This window comes from Salmo salar, chromosome 16 (assembly GCF_965601325.2).
Source record: "Salmo salar chromosome 16, fSalSal1, whole genome shotgun sequence".
NCBI lineage: Eukaryota > Metazoa > Chordata > Actinopteri > Salmoniformes > Salmonidae > Salmo > Salmo salar.
In genome coordinates, this window is record NC_138306.1 from 67,086,152 (window position 1) to 67,105,371 (window position 19,220).

The 19,220-nt window shown below is 43.3% G+C and overlaps 1 protein-coding gene across 1 annotated transcript in view; it reads left to right on the forward strand.

The window, feature by feature from the left end:
* Positions 1-1,921: 1,921 nt before the first annotated feature.
* The window catches only part of LOC106574279 (double-stranded RNA-specific editase 1), a 28,616-nt gene continuing 11,317 nt past the window's right edge, over positions 1,922-19,220 (forward strand). Inside the window, exon 1 of the mRNA XM_082962833.1 lies at positions 1,922-2,420. Coding sequence (XP_082818959.1) covers positions 2,312-2,420 — 109 coding nt within the window. The 5' untranslated portion in view covers positions 1,922-2,311. The remainder of the gene's footprint in view (positions 2,421-19,220) is intronic.

Consider the following 19,220-nt stretch of genomic DNA (forward strand, 5'->3'; position numbering starts at 1 on the left):
TAAAATATAATCTTACAGTGATAGGCTTTCACAAGGCAATTCGTAGAAACAAATTGCCATTTTGGTTGGGCATAGAAAGGAGTCATGAGTGCATTCAGGTGCGTGTTCTTCACAATAGACAGACACAGGCTCATTCTGTTCAGAACAGCCCAGGGTATGATGCCATGTCATCTTGTAACTGTACATCAAACATACGGATCATGAACGTTGACACTGTATTTGACATGAGTTTTATGATTTGGAAATGTGAAGTGCACATTTGGACGGGTGTTTGGGTTTTGCTTGTATGACGTCAAAGCGTTATTTATTATAATCCTCAACGTCTCATCTTTTAGAATACGTCGAGTTCTCTTAGTATACAGCATTTCCCTCACTCAGACAGCAAAACATTAGCAAAAGTTGCCCAATTAGCGGAAAAGATGGGGGGGGGGGCAAATTCTTCATGGGGTGCACAAGTTCAGAATGTCTGTCAGTCAAAACCCATACAATGCTGTGAATCGCAGAGCCTGAGATCTGACGTCATTGACAGTATGTCACTGTACAACCAATGTGTTCCAATTCGGGCACTTATTAATGCCCAAATCTGCCATTTTCAACCCGTATACAGGTACAAGTATATTAACTTACATGAGCTGCATCTGAAGTTGTATGTGTTCATATTCCCTTCGATGTAAACAAGCTGATTCGAAACGGCGTGCAACTTTTTCAGGACGCGGCCGGGAAATGGGTCTGTTATGATGTTGTTCAAATGGGCTTGGTTCATTTGTGGTGATCCACCACTCCAAGACATCCCACAGGGTGGCACTGTAGGCCTGAGAACCGGTTTCTCATCCGGGCGTTGTTACAGCATTACCATCGAGCAGATGCACGTCATCGCGTCTAACCGTGCATGTGCAGGCCGTCAAATAAAAGGCACTCCTTCGATATGAAGTTGTTTTTGTCGGAAATGAAAAGGTGTTAGTTTGTCACTTTCACGAGGTTGGAGTAGTAACATGTTCAACTATGGAAGACGTTGGCTCTAATCGAGGTTGTGCCTTTAGATTTCGAGAAAAGTAACAACTAAGGGTAGAATTCTTCACTTCTCTCATTGACTTCTCAAAACCAAAACTCCGGCCTGGTCTGTTTGGTCTGTTTCGCAAGCGTTCCCGGAAGTCTCGCGATGTTGTGCCTCTGGGTTTAAAAACTCTGTGATACCATGTCAGGTTTTGGTTCCAAAATATCTGGATCGCTGTTCACTGTTCACTGGAGGGAGACAGAGGTCCACTAGTAAGTTATACCGTCTTTTTGTATGTATTTTCTTACTGTATGTGTAATTAATATACACTTACAGCTAATCTCCCTCTCTTTATCAGGGTGAAGAGTTTCATAAGAACCCCGGACAGATTTAGCTGATGCCTGAATGATAGTAGACATGGACGCTAAGTGGTGTGGCGCTTCTTCAGACACCCAGCCAGGGAGCCACTGGTGCATGTCAGGACAATAATTACCCCCAGGATTAGAGAGGTCTGGATGGGGGACAGGGGTTAGGCAATACCTGAATGTTGACACTGGGCTAACTGTGACACCATGACAGCAATGGGACAATATAGATCCTTTGAATCAGTACGAATCGATATGTTTCTGTTTCTTAGATGGTCTTTGTTGGCCATCTGAAGGTGATCGTCATTGGATGGGGCCAGAAAAGTGTGTGTGTGTGTGTGTGTGTGTGTGTGTGTGTGTGTGTGTGTGTGTGTGTGTGTGTGTGTGTGTGTGTGTGTGTGTGTGTGTGTGTGCGCGCACGTGTGTGTGTGCGCGCACGTGTGTGTGTGTGTGTGTGTGTGTGTGACTGTGACATGTGTCTCCTCAGATCACGAGGGTCCGTAAGGAGAGGGCGAGTATTGGCTACCACTGGAGTGACGTTCGTTCGTTTTACAGCATTCATATAAAAGTACCGGCTGGCAAAGCTCATGACATCTGAGGGTGTGAACGACAGACAGGAGAGAGAGAGCAAGAAAGAGAGGCATATTTTGCTATATTCATTTGACAGCTGTTTACCATGCTGGATCAACATGCCAGACATCACCCTCCTCCTCCTCTGTCATAGCCTGACTACCCCTCCTCCACTTATTCCTTGCCCTTCCTCCTCTTCCCAAAGTTGAGTGTGAGGGGAAGGAGGGAGGGTCTGAGCCTGGCGCCAGTACTTAGCAGAGTGAGAGAGGGAGGGGAAGTGCAGTGCCTCCTAGACTCTCCAGGCTAAAGAGAGCCTAGGGGCAACAGGGCAGCCTAAGGGGCAAAAGGACTGCTTAGGGGCAACAGAAGAGTCCTGTTTGGCATGGCTCTGTTTCTGGATAGCTCCCAGGCCATGGGGACCGTGGGGGCCTATTACTGCTTGATCCGGAGGAGGTTCAAGAGGAGGCGCAAGAAACGCTCTGAGCGCAAAGGTACTCCTCTCCAGGATAGCTCGAAGTGTTAGGCATTGTGTGTGTGGAGGGGAGTGCTCGTGTGGGCTTGTGTGTGTATCTGTAGGTCTGTGATTTTTTTATGTCACTGTACGTAACATTGACGTATTGGTTGATTGAATAGTGCAAGGATTGCTCTTGTGTGCTTGTGTATTTGGTATTTACAGAGTTGTGAGCGTTATTACTGCGTATGTTGTCTCTGAGAATGATGCAGACAGTTTTCAGATACTGGAAATATGTCATTGAGTTTGTGATAACAATATGGTGGAGACTTCAGGCATAGAAATGTACAGTGTTGTGGTTGAGTGCCTGAAATGCATGTTAAAAGTTTTTGAGGCAAACCTGTATTTGTAGTAGAATAGTATTACTTTATTTTCCACAGAAACGGAAACATCCATTTGTATTGTCGTATTTGTGTTAGAAGGATCAAGAACTGTGTTTATATCACGTATCATTTTGCTTACTTGGACTATTCTAGTAAGCGCTGCAGTCATGCTAGGGTGGCAGAACGGCCAGGACCGGCCCTGCCTCAGGCCACACATCTGTTGTCATTTTCTCTGTGGATCTAGTTTTTCTCCTTTAAACACCACTATAGTTGTCGTACATTTAACTCTGAACCGTACTGTCAGTGCCACTCAGACTTCACACACTATGTACAGTACGCGTTATGTACTCTGTCATTTTCTATGACAGGATACAGGCTCAGTTCCATGCCCCTTGCTTTGGGTGATGGCAATAGGCAGACATATTAACTTTCTGCAACGACGGGGGAACCGGTAGTCTATTGCAAGACGAGCAGATGGGAGTTTGAATTCAGAGAGGTGTCCATGCGGGAAGTATAAACCCTCCTTCCACTCCTGGGCTTAATTCTCTGGAGCGTGGATACAGCATGGTGATAGGCAGTTTTGTCTCTTTGCGTACTGTAACGTGTCCCCATCATACACAGTCTTTGAGATCCAAAGCTTTACTACAGAAAGGTGGATATGAAAGGAGATTATGAGTGTGATGGTTAAGTTAAAAAAATGATCTGATTTAAAAAAATACACAAATCAAATCATATTCCTGAAGTGGATGAACTCTTGTGCAATTGTTTCTTCAGTTGTTCACCCTATATAGAGTCTGGAAGGTATAGAGAGAAATAGTAATAGCGTCTCTTCCCCATGCCTCGTTGGTCAAAGCCTATGGGGAAATGAGTGTTTTTGGGGGGGTTTTTGGGGATAAATGCTAAAAATAAGGTCTATGGTAAACACAGGCTGAGGATATCTTATATGTTTTGTTCTATGAGATAATCTTCACCAGCTAATGTTACCTTTTGTGATTTTTTTAAGCATTTATGTTATTTTTAAAAAGCACGTAAAGAACGTAAAGGCTTCATAATTCATAAAGGCAATGTTAACTGACAGATATTATCTCATAGAACAAAACGTATTAGATCTCCTAAGGCTGTGTTAATCTCAGACCTTATTTTTGGCGTTTATGCCAAAACCCCATTCTTTCTCCATTCATTTTCCCCATAGGAATGGCTGAACGAACCAGAGGTAACTCGTTCCCGTTTTTTAGGAAAGGGAAAGGGGGAGACCTAGTCAGCTGTACAATTGAATGCCTTCAACTGAAATGTGTCTTCTGCATTTAACCCAACCCCTCTGAATCAGAGAGGTGAGGGGGGGGGCTGCCATAATCGACGCCCACGTCTTCGGAGCCCGTGGAACAGTGGGTTAACTGCCCTTGCTCAGGGCTACAAGCTGGCGAGCGCTATAGACAATGTCTAACTTTATAAGAAACTCGAGGAATCTAGTTTTACCCAGTCTTCCGATGATTTCTTGGAAGTGCTTGGTCTGACTCCTCAGAGCTACATAATAATCTATCTGTTGATGCATTACGAGGAAGGACGCCAGTCGGGGTTATTGCTTTGTTGCTATAATAGTCTGTCAAGAGGTAAACAATGAGCTGCCACCTTGGCAGATTAATCATATGAATTAATTAAAGGGAAGTTCAGCAGAACCTTTTAATTATTAGACACGTTTAATATTCTGGCATAAAGCAGCCTCCCGTGACTGAATGAGTAAATCAAATCTATTGTAGTGGAACGTTTAGTAAGTATATTTGGGACTGAAGATATTGTTGTCTCTCAGAGCATTATCTGTAATGTGCTGTGCTGCATGCTGAAGTCATTTTTGTAATATTCTCGCTTCGTTGGGTTTAGACATGATTGTCAATGGCTGCTAATATTTCAGTGGCTAAATAACTCTGAAGCTGACTCGGCACAACCCTCACATAATTTTTGAATGCAGATGCCCTGTCTTCTTGAGACTCTCAAAAGGCAATGCAGCAATTACTCTTGTCTCATTCTGTCCCATGTATAAAATACATACATTTAGCTGTCACCCATTGTAAAAACAAGGTAAATAGTTCAAAAATATGACTTAAGATTTTTTCCACTGTTTACACCCTGCACACTGGGAAGCTATACGTACCATAATTTCCACTGTACCTTTATGCTAACTGGTGCGCTGCGAGGTGAGGTGAAGTGTGAGTTTAATCTACTGGGGAGGAAAGTGAATTCCGGACAAGGTAAGTGGGTGGACGGCGCACACGGCTGCTCTGTGAGACGTACCTAGCCGCCCTGTGATGCTAAAGGATGTGTCTGTCTAGTCTGCCTGAGCCGTACGTCATGAATCTCTGTCAGTCAGTCTGTCTGTCAGACATAACAGTATCATCTTCTCTGATAGGTGGGGTTGATAGTGATACTTGATTACGTGGCTCTGCTGTATCCAGATATTCCCGGTCTCCAGTGAACCCTTGGATGGCTGCGTTCCGTTCTAGGTTGTTCTAGGCATATGATTTAATGAACCCAGGTTGTGTTGTAGCTTTGGCTTTGGTACCACCGTCACTATAATCAGTGGCACCTGGAGAAGTGGGTATAATCCAATTTTGCACACAGAAAATAGATTGTCCCACCCAGCGAAGGAAACAGTGACATGCACTAAATGACCTAAATTGATAAATCCCGTATTGGTCTCTAACAGTCAGGCCAACCCAAGCTGTACTGTGCAAGTAGGCTAATAGTAGGTCTGCTATTGAAACAGATACATGAGGCTGTCAACTGAGTCCAAAATACACAGGTTTCACTTTTTTTTACAGAAAAACAACATAATCGGATGTTCAAAGTCCACAACGATGCTTAAACCACATCAGGAGACCACCTTTGAGGTCTGGGAAAAATCTATGAAATGTAGATTTTTTTGTGTAGTTACCCTTTAATTGAAGTGTGCAGGCACCTTGCACTGTTTGGTTAGCGGACACACTGTTGCACATGAGATCGAGTTTGCAAAACAAATGGCCACTGGATTAATGCAAATAATCATGATATCATTCTGCAAGGTAAGCATAGGCTACTTTGTAGGTAACATTTAATTGAGAAGGTTTTTGGGAAAGCATTTTCATCTACCAGAAGACGGTTAGGCCTATCATTAGCGTCGCTATTTTGCCTGTTCTTTAATTGTTTGAAACCTGGACGTTTTACTTCATATTATTTTATAAAGACATCTCACCTTGCGTCAAAGTAGCCTATAGCGTGAATCCCACCATAGAAATGCGGAAGCAATTATTTTATAAAGACTTCCTCATTTGCATTCTCCTGTTCTATTGGTTTTCTTTAAACTTTCTTTCACTGTCTAGAAGGCATTATCCTAGTCATATTAGCAACCCATGATAGTTGTTGCATCTTTAGATCTCCCCTCTTTCTACATTTTGAATGGATATTTATGTCTATGGAACCACTTGCATTTTAGAACATGTGTTTTCTGCAAATTGTATTTTAGAACATTTGTGCTTAGCCTACTGCCATGTGCACATTGCTGCGCTGAAAATGTGAAGAAATAAGTTTAGCAACATTTTAAGCTAAACATTCTGATCTGATCTATCAGCCTTATTAATTGATACGGCATATACCTCCACTACACTACCATGATATGCATCATGGGGCTTAAGAATTGAGCATATGCAATGCCCACTGAAAAATAAATGGGTATACACCGTATACCTGCATATAACCTCCACTACACCACTAACTATAATGTTACATGCAGCTGACCCTCTCAAACAGGGGCCACCTCTCCCTCTCCCTCTCCATCCCCCACCTCACCCCTCTCCTGGGTAGTCGGCCTGTCTGTCAACATTACCTCCAGACCTGGTTAATCCAGGAGCCGTGAGGTGTGAAATTCAACATCTTACCCTTCCCTTCTCTCCATTCCCTCCCTTCTCTCCCAGAGATAGAGGAGCACCTAGCCCGGCCTTGATGGCAGCGGCAGCGGGGGAAGACAGCGATAGTCATCTGTTGTGAGCTATGGGGGTAGTGGTGCGGAGAGAATGGCTGGGGATGGGAAGAGAGTGGCAGAGCTAGGCAGAGCTAGGAACCTGGCATCTCTCATCTGTCGTATACCTACCTGCTGAGCACCTGAAAAAAATGGTGTGCCTCCTCAATGTACGGTGTGGGAGAGAGTACAAAATCACCTGCCTGAGTCTAGGAAGGTAGCTGGCTACATGTGTCACAGTTGGACCGTCACATGCAGGGCATTTACACAGTAGCAATTTTCAGCACTGAGGCCAGGGACCACAGGGCAACCTGTGATGGCGTTAAATGGATTTGATCCAACTGGCAGTCAGCCAGCTGGATAGGAAGGACGAGGGGCTGCTTCGGTGGGTTGCATCAAGGTTTCAGGACTCGGGGCGGCTAGAAGAATTGAACAGGAATATTGGCTTCCAGTCTGACCTGGTACTCCCAGAAAGATCAAATAATATCACCTTGTGATTATGATTGTGTGTTCTGCCTTTGTCGTCATCAGACCTGCAGACCAGAGGCTGAGAGATATAAGCCTATAAGGTTAACCCTTGTTTACCCTTGTTTACCCTTGAGCATGACAGTGACAGACCCCTCTGCTCTGCCTAGCTCTTAGAGTGAAGGTGAGAGGTGATGGCATAATGTGTGTTTGTGAGTTAAGAGAGAGAGGTGACTGAATACCGCGTATGAATGCCAGGCTGTCATCAGCATAGATCTGGAGACGTCTCTCCCATTGGAGAAGACCCACAGGGGGGGCTGACGCCCCAACCCTAGCCCGTTAAGTGACACTGATTAGCGTGTAGAATATATACAGCATCCCTGTTGTCCCCTGCGCCATCATAAAGATTTCATTGGTTCCTATGGGGAAAATGGTAAAGGGACTGCAGCCACTTAATGTCCTTGAAGACCAGGGGAGATTTTATTAGCTGTGCAGCAATGGGAGCACAGATCTATATTAGCTAGGTTTACCATTTACAGTAAAATGGACAGGACTCACCCTTACTAAGAAGGTTGGGGGGAAAAAAAATCTAAAATGTATTCCAGGTGACTACCTCATGAAGCTGGTTGAGAGAATGCCAAGAGTGTACAAAGTTGTCATCAAGGCATAGGGTGGCTACTTTGAAGAATCTAAAATATAACATATATTTTGATTTGTTTAACACTTTTTTGGCTACTACATGATTCCATATGTGTTATTTCATAGTTTTGATGTCTTCACTATTATTCTACAATGTAGAAAATAGTAAAAATAAAGAAAAACCCTTGAATGAGTAGGTGTGTCCAAAATTTTGACTGGTACTGTATATCAGACAGATTGCTATATACTGTAATGATTTTTGATTTATTGCAGTTCAGTTTCAGCCCATTTCAAGGTTTAGATAGGTATACTTTCTTAATTTAGATTTTCATGGGATTTCGCCCCAATTGTCACATTTCCATCGACTACTGCAAAATGATTTTTCCCCCCTTGGAACTTTCAGTTTAATAGCCACAACATTTGTAACTGACAAACTGAAAAAGGTCAACCAATAAGGTTGATTTACCCGATTGCATTATAAGGTCAACAATTGTGGGATTTTATTAACATGTCATTGTTACATCTTCAATAAGTTCCCTCAGTTTGTACACTATTGCTGGTGAAGAAAATAAAAGGAAAAGCTATGAACTAGCCTACTGCTCAGTTCCCTCTCAATCTGGTAGTTGATTGTGATTAATTTTATAACCAATGAGGTACGATGTACAGTAGGAACTATGATGATTTGGTTGGAGGTTTGGTTTTCCAGTTTGATACATCTTATGTTTGGATTGTCTCTCTCAACCTGTTATAGGAAGGCAAATAAAAAGTAGTGAGGTACAGACAGCTCCCGAGTGGTGCAGCGGTCTAAGGCACTGCATCTCTAGTGCTAGAGGCGTCACTACAGTCCCTGGTTCGATTCCAGGCTGTATCACAACCGGCCGTGATTGGGAGTCCAAAATGGCAGCGCAGAATTGGCCCAGCATCGTCCGAGTTAGGGTTTGGCCGGTGTAGGCCGTCATTGTAAATAAGAATTTGTTCTTGACTGACTTGCCTGGCTAAATAAAGGTTACATTTAAAAAAAAACTGAGTCTGCTTCCTCTGTCTGTTCCTTTCAGCTCTCACTTGCCTCTGTCTCCCTTCCACCATCTCATCTCATCACCTCACCATGGCACATCGATAAGTCACGCCTGTGGCTTGACGGTGCCTGGTCGAGGGTCCTATCCAGCGTGTCTAAAATGATATTTCACGGAGAGAAAATGGAGGGTGTGAGAGAGAAATATATGCTGCCGCTGCTGCCGGCAATGTTCAAGGAAGCTTTTTGTGCCGGGACCGACACCTTATTTCTCCCCAGTCCGCCCAAACCCAGTGGATCGATCCATCTGCATTAGGCCACCGAGGGGTGGCTCTGACAGTTGGTTTCAGAATTCCCCCTCCAGCTGTGGTACTATTCCACTTCTAGAACCAGAACTTTCCCCAACTTTCCATTCATCGGTGTCTCCTCATGAGTTGTCTGGTTAGCTCTGACACCTCTGGCTGGTGTCTTCCTCACAGCGTCTCCCATCATCATCATCATGAGTTTAACATTGTTTTCCTCTCTGATTGGATTTGAGTCAGTGGTTTATGGAGTCTATTACCAGCTCTTGACAAGAGTTGATGATGGTTGACTGCTGATTGAGAGCAGGGTACCAGGTGGTTAAATACATATTGTGGTGAACTTCGTGTTAGTATATCATAACATTACATTTCATATTTCCACATTTTCGACTCCCAAAAATTCAAATTGTTCTTTTTCATCACCAGAAAGCATGGAATGGGATTATCCTATCTTATCAGGGGAAAATACCTCAGATTTTATGAAATATCATTTTTATATTTCCATCATAATAATAATATTCTTATTTTCTCTTATTTTCATAGGTGCTATCAGCAAAGCAATGACAGAAGGTATGTTGCTCATATTGTCTAGTTCTATGCTACTTCAACACACTTTAATATGGTCCTGGCATTTCACAGCATGTGTGTGTGCGCTCACGTGCAAGCCTGCTTGTGTGTACAGTATACTATGAGTACATAACAAGATTTGTAAGATATGTTACGCCTGTGTGTCTGTGTGCAGTGGTGCGTGAATTGTCTACGTATGTCTGAGACGGGAGTGTATTCTTTGAAGGTGAACAACATCGGCAGACATAGGTAACTAGGTGTTGGTCTCTTGTGGTCCAGGCTGTGTGAGATACTGTCTGTTTCTCCATAGGACGTGAATGACAGGCTCCAGACAGATCTATGTATCGGACATACAGCTCCAGACTCTCCTGGGTTTCCTATTAAACGCATGTTTACACCACACAGATAGCATATGCTGCTATAGATTCGCTACTGTAGAACCACATATTTGATGGTGGATCAGCAATGTAAATATGGCTGTAGCAATCCTTTATGGCTTTGACATGTTGGTCTTTAGGATGAAATAGTGTGCTCGCATTGATTTGCTAATATCGCGGGTTGATATTCATAGTCCTAAGACTCCCAACATTTATAACTTGGGGATAGTGACTGTGAATAGCATTAAGCTCAAATGTGTTGATGCTACATATCCTTGTAAACATACAGTTGAAGTCGGACGTTTACATACACTTAGGTTGGGGTCATTAAAACTCCTTTTTAAACCACTCCACAAATTTCTTGTTCACAAAGTATAGTTTTGGCAAGTCGGTTAGGACATCTACTTTGTGCATGACACAAGTAATTTTTCCAACAATTGTTTACAGACAGATTATTTCACTTATAATTCACTGTATCACAATTCCAGTGGGTCAGAAGTTTACACTGTGCTTTAAACAGCTTGGAAAATTCCAGAAAATGATGTCATGGCTTTAGAAGCTTCTGATAGGCTAATTGACATCATTTGAGTCAATTGGAGGTGTACCTGTGGATGTATTTCAAGGGCTACCTTCAAACTCAGTGCCTCTTTGCTTGACATAATTTGAAAATCAAAATAAATCAGCCAAGACCTCAGAAAAACATTGTCTGGTTCATCCTTGGGAGCAATTTCCAAACACCTGAAGGTACCACGCTCATCTGTACAAACAATAGTACGCAAGTATAAACACCATGGGCCCACGCAGCCGTCATACCGCTCAGGAAGGAGACGCGTTCTGTCTCCTAGAGATGAACGTACTTTGATTCGAAAAGTGTAAATCAATCCCAGAACAACAGCAAAGGACCTTGTGAAGATGCTAGAGGAAACAGGTACAAAAGTATCTATATCCACAGTAAAACGAGTCCAATATCGACATAACCTGAAAGGCCGCTCAGCAAGGAAGAAGCCACTGCTCCAAAACCGCCATTAAAAAAAGCCAGGCTATGGTTTGCAACTGCACACAGGGACAAAGTTCATACTTTTTGGAGAAATGTCCACTGGTCTGATGAAACAGAAATATAACTGTTTTGCCATAATGACCATCGTTATGTTTGGAGGAAAAAGGGGGAGGCTTGCAAGCTTAAGAACACCATCCCAACCGTGAAGCACGGGGGTGACAGCATCATGTTGTGGGGGTGCTTTGCTGCAGGAGGGACTGGTGCACTTCACAAAATAGATGGCATCATGAGGGAGGAAAATTATGTGGATATATTGAAGCAACATCTCAAGACATCAGTCAGGAAGTTAAAGCTTGGTCGCAAATGGGTCTTCCAAATGGACAATGACCCCAAGCATACTTCCAAAGTTGTGGCAAAATGGCTTAAGGACAACACATTGGAGTGGCCGTCACAAAGCCCTGAAAATTTGTGGGCAGAACTGAAAAAGCGTGTGTGAGCAAGGAGGCCTATAAACCTGACTCAGGCACACCAAATCTGTCAGGAGAAATGGGACAAAATTCATCCAATTTATTGTGGGAAGCTTGTGGAAGGCTACCCGAAACGTTTGACCCATGATAAACAATTTAAAGGCAATGCTACCAAATACTAATTGAGTGTACGTAAACTTCTGACCCTCTGGGAATGTGATGAAAGAAATAAAAGCTGAAATAAATCATTCTCTCTACTATTATTCTGACATTTCACATTCTTAAAATAAAGTGGTGATCCTAACTGACCCAAGACAGGGAATTTTTACTTGGATTAAATGTCAGGAATTGTGAAAAACTGAGTTTAAATGTATTTGGCTAAGGTGTATGTAAACTTCGGACTTCAACTGAATGCTAGCTAAAGTTCTTACAAGAAAACTTCAATCATGTTTTTAATGTGAAACCTTTTAACATGAATGGCTAACAGAAGCTATACAGGCTGTGGATACAATCCAGTGTTGATATCTGTGAGCTTTGACAGTGAACAGAATGCCACTCCAAATCCTTGAAGTCTGTCTCCCTACTTCCCTTTTCTTCAAACGTGTGTACACAAACTCTCTCACAGATAACTACATTTGTTTACATTTTCTCATTCCGCCCCAGCTAATTTCTGTCGCCCATTATCTTGGTGAGCGAATGACAGCCTAAGCCTTGGTCTCCGTCAATCCAGCACACACAAAGCAAGCAGCCAGCATTTCCAGCGAGGCGCTAAGGGCTCGGCGGCCTGATAACATTGTCAGTGCTAATGTTCGGGAGGAAGGAGTTGAGTGGCGGCGGGGGGTACAAGGCCACTTCTTGTCACGCAGAGAGACGAGATTACACTGTTCAGGCTGAGAGAGAGGCTGGTTTGGTTAACACAAAAGCCAGCTCTGGTCTTCATACAACCAAAGCAGCTTAACAACAAGGCTTTCTTTGTTCGACTTGGTTCACTTATGTGATTTACTTACTATGATGTGCACCATTCACTGTTGAGTGTTTAATTCTTGTGTGTCGTCCTACTAAGACTGTCTAAAACCAGGCTCTTAGAAACCCCCCTGGGAAAGCTAACTGCCATAAAGAATAAAGGAGGCATATGGTTAACAAAAGCACCCTGTATGTAGCACTGTGCAATACCATATGTGTCAAAGAAAGGAAGGTAAAGACCCTCTTCTCAGCCCTGTTCACCAGCTCCTAGCGCTAAGAGCAGCATTCATATCCTGCTGATTCTGGTTGTTGTTGTTCCCTTACATGGAATATTAGCTCATCTATGGCCCCTAGCAGTCTACAGCTATGTATGTGGCCTTGGAGAAATATAGCAATGGGCACATTACCACACCATATGCTTATTGCTATGGTTCTGGCCAATTCAGTGGCCTGCTGTGCTGAGAGCTGTGCAGCACTAGCGCTGTCCATGGTGCTGACAAAGAGCTACTATATTCCTAATGAAACCTATTATGGAGGCTATGGCAGCCATGGCCGCTGCCCTTTCTTTAATACCCATCTGGCTCCCTGTGCCTGGCCATTATGACTCTGACACATGTTGAGCCAACAGCCACGCAGTTCCCTCCAGCACCATGTTAGTGGAATAGGACGTGGTGCAGCTGGGTGGCTGTACGGGGTCTGGATGGATGATACCATTATAGCAAGGTTAGATATCACTAGCTACAGACACCTTGGTTCAGTGAGAGCTCATTTTGGCGCTGACACATGCTTCATCACTCAGCTAAACTGATCTGTTCATGCAGGGCCAAGGTAATATGAACCATCATAGACCTGGTGCTGCATTCAGCATTTGTCCACTTGAAAGTGAGAGCAAACCAAACAATGATGACATTTATACAAAGTAATGAATAAGACTGTAACTTAACCCAGACCTTCATTAATCTTCAGTGATGCAAATATGACACTTCCTCTCCCTTAACCTCAGACCCCTGTCATGGAAATGCCAGCGATTACCCACAAGGCCACTCTCCAGGAAGTGACCGTTCAGTCACCTCCCCTCACAGCCAGGAAAGCAAGGTCCCTAATCCCTAGCTAAGAGTGTCACAGTAAAAACCATCCCGTCAACGTTTGTTTCAGCCCAGAAAGCAGCGATGATAATTATCTGGTAATTCATTCATTCATACATTTCCTGCCCAGTGGATGACATGTAGAGTGGCAGTTTGGTGATTAACCTAACGTGAATAACAGCAGCGTCGCGTCCCTTATCGTCCTGGAAGGCGAGCACTGCTGTCTCACGGTGAGCGCTACTGCTTAAGACGCCGGGGGGGGGGGGGGGGGGGGTCTAGGGAAGTGATGGCTCTCTGACAGGCAGGCAGGAAGGGGTAGGCAAAAGGGGTATAGGAAGAAATGTGAGCGAGTTCATTTAATAGCTTAGACTCACTTCCCTTCATTGACTACAGCTCAGCGTTCAACACCATAGTACCCTCAAAGCTCATCACTAAGCTAAGGATCCTGGGACTAAACGCCTCCCTCTGCAACTGGATCCTGGACTTCCTGACGGGCCACCCCCAGGTAGTGAGGGTAGGTAGCAACACATCTGCCACGCTGATCCTCAACACTGGATCCCCTCAGGGGTGTGTGCTCAGTCCCCTCCTGTACTCACTGTTCACCCACGACTGCGTGGCCAGCCACGACTCCAACACCATCATTAAGTTTGCAGACGACACAACAGTGGTAGGCCTGATCACCGAAAACAGCGAGACAGCCTATAGGGAGGAGGTCAGAGACTTGGCCGGGTGGTGCCAGAATAACAACCTATCCCTCAACATATGATGATTGTGGACTACAGGAAAAGGAGGACCGAGCACGCCCCCATTCTCATTGACGCGGCTGTAGTGGAGCAGGTTGAGAGCTTCAAGTTCCTTGGTGTCCACATCACCAACAAACTAGAATGGTTCAAACACACCAAGACAGTCGTGAAGAGGGCACGACAAAGCCTATTCCCCCTGAGGAAACTAAAAAGATTTGGCATGGGTCCTCAGATCCTCAAAAGGTTCTACAGCTGCAACATCGAGAGCATCCTGACTGGTTACATCACTGCCTGGTACGGAAACTGCTTGGCCTCCGACCGCAAGGCACTACAGAGGGTAGTGCGTACGGCCCAGTACATCACTGGGGCTAAGCTGCCTGCCATCCAGGACCTCTACACCAGGCGGTGTCAAGGGAAGGCCCTAAAAATTGTCAAAGACCCCAGCTAACCCAGTCATAGATTGTTCTCTCTACTACCGCATGGCAAGCGGTACCGGAGCGCCAAGTCTAGGACCAAAAGGCTTCTCAAAAGTTTTTACCCCCAAGTCATAAGACTCCTGAACAGGTAATCAAATGGCTACCCGGACTATTTGCATTGTGTTCCCCCCCCAACAACCCCTCTTTTTACACTGCTGCTACTCTCTGTTATCTCTTTTATTGTTGTTCACCTAATACCTATTTTTAACTTAAAAATTGCACTGTTGGTTAGGGCCTGTAAGTAAGCATTTCACTGTAAGGTCTACACCTGTTGTATTTGGCGCACGTGACAAATAAACTTTGATTTGATTTGACTCAATAAGTTGTCAGTTGCAGAAGCGCTGTCTAAATGAATGGTTTCTATTATCTACTCTGCTTTCAGGTTGACTACAACAACAAACGTGCCGTTTGCTCCCAAACAGTATTGTCTTTTCTCATGGTCATTGAATGAGAAAAGTTGTAAAAAAGCAAAAAACTTTTCAGTTGGACATTTTTATGTGTTCTATATCTAGTTGTGTCTGCACCCGCTTCTTCTTGAAAGTGTCATTACTGAAGTGATATGGAGTCTGTATTCCTCAATCACTCCGTCTGTAGTGGCTGGCCTGATTGGATAGATTTAGCAGGCTGCTTTTCTGTGGGAATGCTTATCAAATGCAACCGCTTCAAGGCAACGGCACCAAATAAATGCTTCTGCGGCAATCACAGATCATCTCCATTCAATTCCCTCCATTTTCTCTCATCTGCAGGAGGACTTTGCATTTGGTTGCTTTTGAGAGAGGGGACACCAATTATACTGTCCCGGTCTATGTGAAGTATTTATATCAAAATATTATTGTTTCTATTTGAAACGCTCAGTCATTTATTTCCCCCCAAAATAAATAAAGTGTGTCGAGATTACTCCAGTAGTGTTTTGAAATGGTATGTTTGAGCAGTAGGTGCTGCTGTGGTCCTAGTTGGATATATCCACTCTGAAACTCTGAAAATGTGCATTAGAAATCCCTGCTTCTTTTCGGGCCTATTTACAATTGTCCTTCAAGGGTCTCTCCCCTCTCTTCTGAAGAAGAGCTGTGTGGACAACACTGAGAGTTTCTGTAACCCGCCAATGCAATTGTTTTTTTCCCCTCAGCGTTCCTATGAAGTTATTGCATCTCATTCTGTTGGCTACTCTTCCCTCTACAGAAGTGCTATGTTGTTATCGCCACACCACAGACCATGGGGGGGGGGGGGGGGGGGGGGGGGACAGAATACAAATCTAACACCCTATTTAATCCCACAGGGAGGAATAGAGAGAACAGACAACTATTTTTCCACATTTCTTGGCTTTGGTCAAGATAGATTGTGGAGATGAGTATTGGAAAAACGACAGTATGCCCGATACAATGCAGCTTGTATTGACTGAGGTATAAACTGTAGATTCAATCACTATTTAATTATATGATTTCCTCAGCAAACGAATATACGCAACAGCTTCCTTAATGCTCTGTGACTGTAGGGTTGATTGGCTGGAGAAATGCCCAGTGTAAAATTGAACAGTAGAGTTAAATTAGCTCAAGGCTGTTCCTCTGTTTTACAATTATTATATTGATTTACTCTCTCTCCTTTCTCCTCTTCTCCTCCCTCTCTCCCTGACTTTTCGCTCCGTCTGTTTGCGGGTTGATATAGTATCTGAGATTAGCTCCATGAACGGTAGTTTCCTCCCGACGGCAAGGGTATATCGCTCGGCCCGTTGCTTCCTGCAGTTGCTATCACTGTCATGCACATTTGTTTTGGTTACACTATTTTCACACATCCGATAGTCCATTCCATCAGTGGGTTTCAATCTTATACACCGTAGCGTCGATACTGTATTTTTAACATGAAAAGTTTTTTCATGGCTGTCTGGGGAAATATAATTGAGGTGTTATATTTCTGGAGGACTTCCTGTGTATTCTCAAATTAACAACATAGTCTAATGTACTGTATAGTGCGTGAACTTGCAGCATTTTCCGGAAGAGCTAGTTCAGGGGTTCCCCAACGTTTTTGTTCCCACGACCCCATTTTCATATCAAAAAGTGTTTGCGACCCCACCAAGTTATGTAATCAACAGCTAATGTTTACTTTTTTTTTATCTGGGCTATGACAGTTCATTACAAATCAGTCTGATAGTACTTTTGACAATATTTCAATCTGAAGGAAGTGACTGAAATGCATCAGAAAGGTATTGGAAAGTTCAGAAGATCATCAGATCATACTTTTGTATGATCTTCTGTGTAGGAAAGAATACATCTTTCTTTTCCCTGTTGTCTGATTTAGTCCTGTGTACGGCTTGTAGAGGGAAACAGAAGACTGAGAGACTGTTCCTGAGAGTCTTATCTTCCAGTGATGGTGTCATAATATTTTCTAGCTTAAACGGTTTAAAAGATAGAGACACATTTGTAGGAAGAAACAGGAACTTCTCAGGAACTGCATCTAGCGGCTCTATGAACCAAGCGCAATTTAACTGATTTTATTTCAGTATGGGAAACTCTGAGGTAGTTGAAACCGAGGGATAATGAGACAGATATTAAAGTCACTGAAGACTGCCCAGACCTATATTGTCAGTTGGCATGGACAGGATTAGTCCAAATGCTGAATATGTACAGTACCAGTCAAAAGTTTGGACACACCTACTCATTAATTTGTGGAGTTTCTTTCTCCTTCTTAATGTGTTTGAGCCAATCAGTTGTGTTGTGACAAGGTAGGGGTGGTATTCAGAAGATAGCCTTATTTGGTAAAAGACCAAGAACAGCTCAAATACGCAAATACGCAAATACGCAAATAGAAACGACAGTCCATCATTAGCCTTCCCCGTAGCTCAGTTGGTAGAGCATGGTGTTTGCAACGCCAGGGTTGTGGGTTCGATTCCCACGGGGGGCCAAGTACGAAAAAAATGGATGAAATGAAAAAAATGAAATGTATGCATTCACTACTGTAAGTCGCTCTGGATAAGAGCGTCTGCTAAATGACTAAAATGTAAAAAAATGTAAAAATGTAAAATCATTACTTTAAGACATGAAGGTCAGTCAGTGCGGAAGATTTCAAGAACTTTGAACGTTTCTTCAAGTGCAGGCATGAAAAAACATCAAGCGCTATGATGAAACTGGCTCTCATGAGGACCGTCACAGGAAAGGAAGACCCAGAGTTACCTCTGCTGCAGAGGATAAGTTCATTAGAGTTACCAGCCTTGGAAATTGCAGCCCAAATAAATGCTTCACAGAGTTCAAGTAACAGACACATTTCAACATCAACTGTTCAGAGGAGACTGCATGAATCAGGCCTTCATAGTCAAATTGCTGCAAAGAAACCACTACTAAAGGACACCAATAAGAAGAAGAGACTTGCTTGGCCCAAGAAACACGAGCAATGGACATTAGACCGGTGAAAATCTGTCCTTTGGTCTGATGAGTCCAACTTTGAGATTTTTGGTTCCAACCGCCGTGTCTTTGTGAGATGCAGAGTAGGTGAATGGATGATCTCCACATGTGTGGTTCCCACCATGAAGCATGGAGGAGGATGTGTGATGGTGTGGGGGTGCTTTGCTGGTGACACTGTTAGTGATTTATTTAGAATTCAAGGCACACTTAACCAGCATGGCTACCACAGCATTCTGCAGCGATACGCCATCCCATCTGGTTTGCGCTTAATGGGACTATCATTTGTTTTTCAACAGGACAATGACCCAAAACACACCTGCAGGCTGTGTAAGGGCTATTTAACCAAGGAGAGTTATGGAGTGCTGCATCAAATGACCTGGCCTCCACTATCCCCCAACCTCAACCCAATTGAGATGGTTTGGGATGAGTTGGACCGCAGAGTGAAGGAAAAGCAGCCAACAAGTGCTCAGCATATCTGGGAATAACTTCAAGACTGCTGGAAAAGCGTTCCTCTTGAAGCTGGTTGAGAGAATGCCAAGAGTGTGCAAAGCTGTCATCAAGGCACAGGGTGGCTACTTTGTTGAAGAATCTAAAATCTAAAATATGTTTAACACTTTTTTGGTTACTACATGATTCCATATGTGTTATTTCATAGTTTTGATGTCTTCACTATTATTCTACAATGTAGAAAATAGTAAAAATAAAGAAAAACCCTTTTAACTGGTAATGTATGTATAATATATACTCTAAGATTAACCTTAAAGGAAGAGTACATTTCCTCTAGTAACATTTTGTGTTTTTTAATTTAACTGTGAGACATGATATCTTTTCCAAAAGCAAGCAGTAAAATGTACATAACAAAATGTACAATAAATTCTATTAACAGTGCATTTGAAAAGTATTCAGACCCCTTGACTTTTTTCAAATTTTGTTATGTTGCAGCCTTATGGATTAAATACATGTTTTCACTCATCAATCTACACA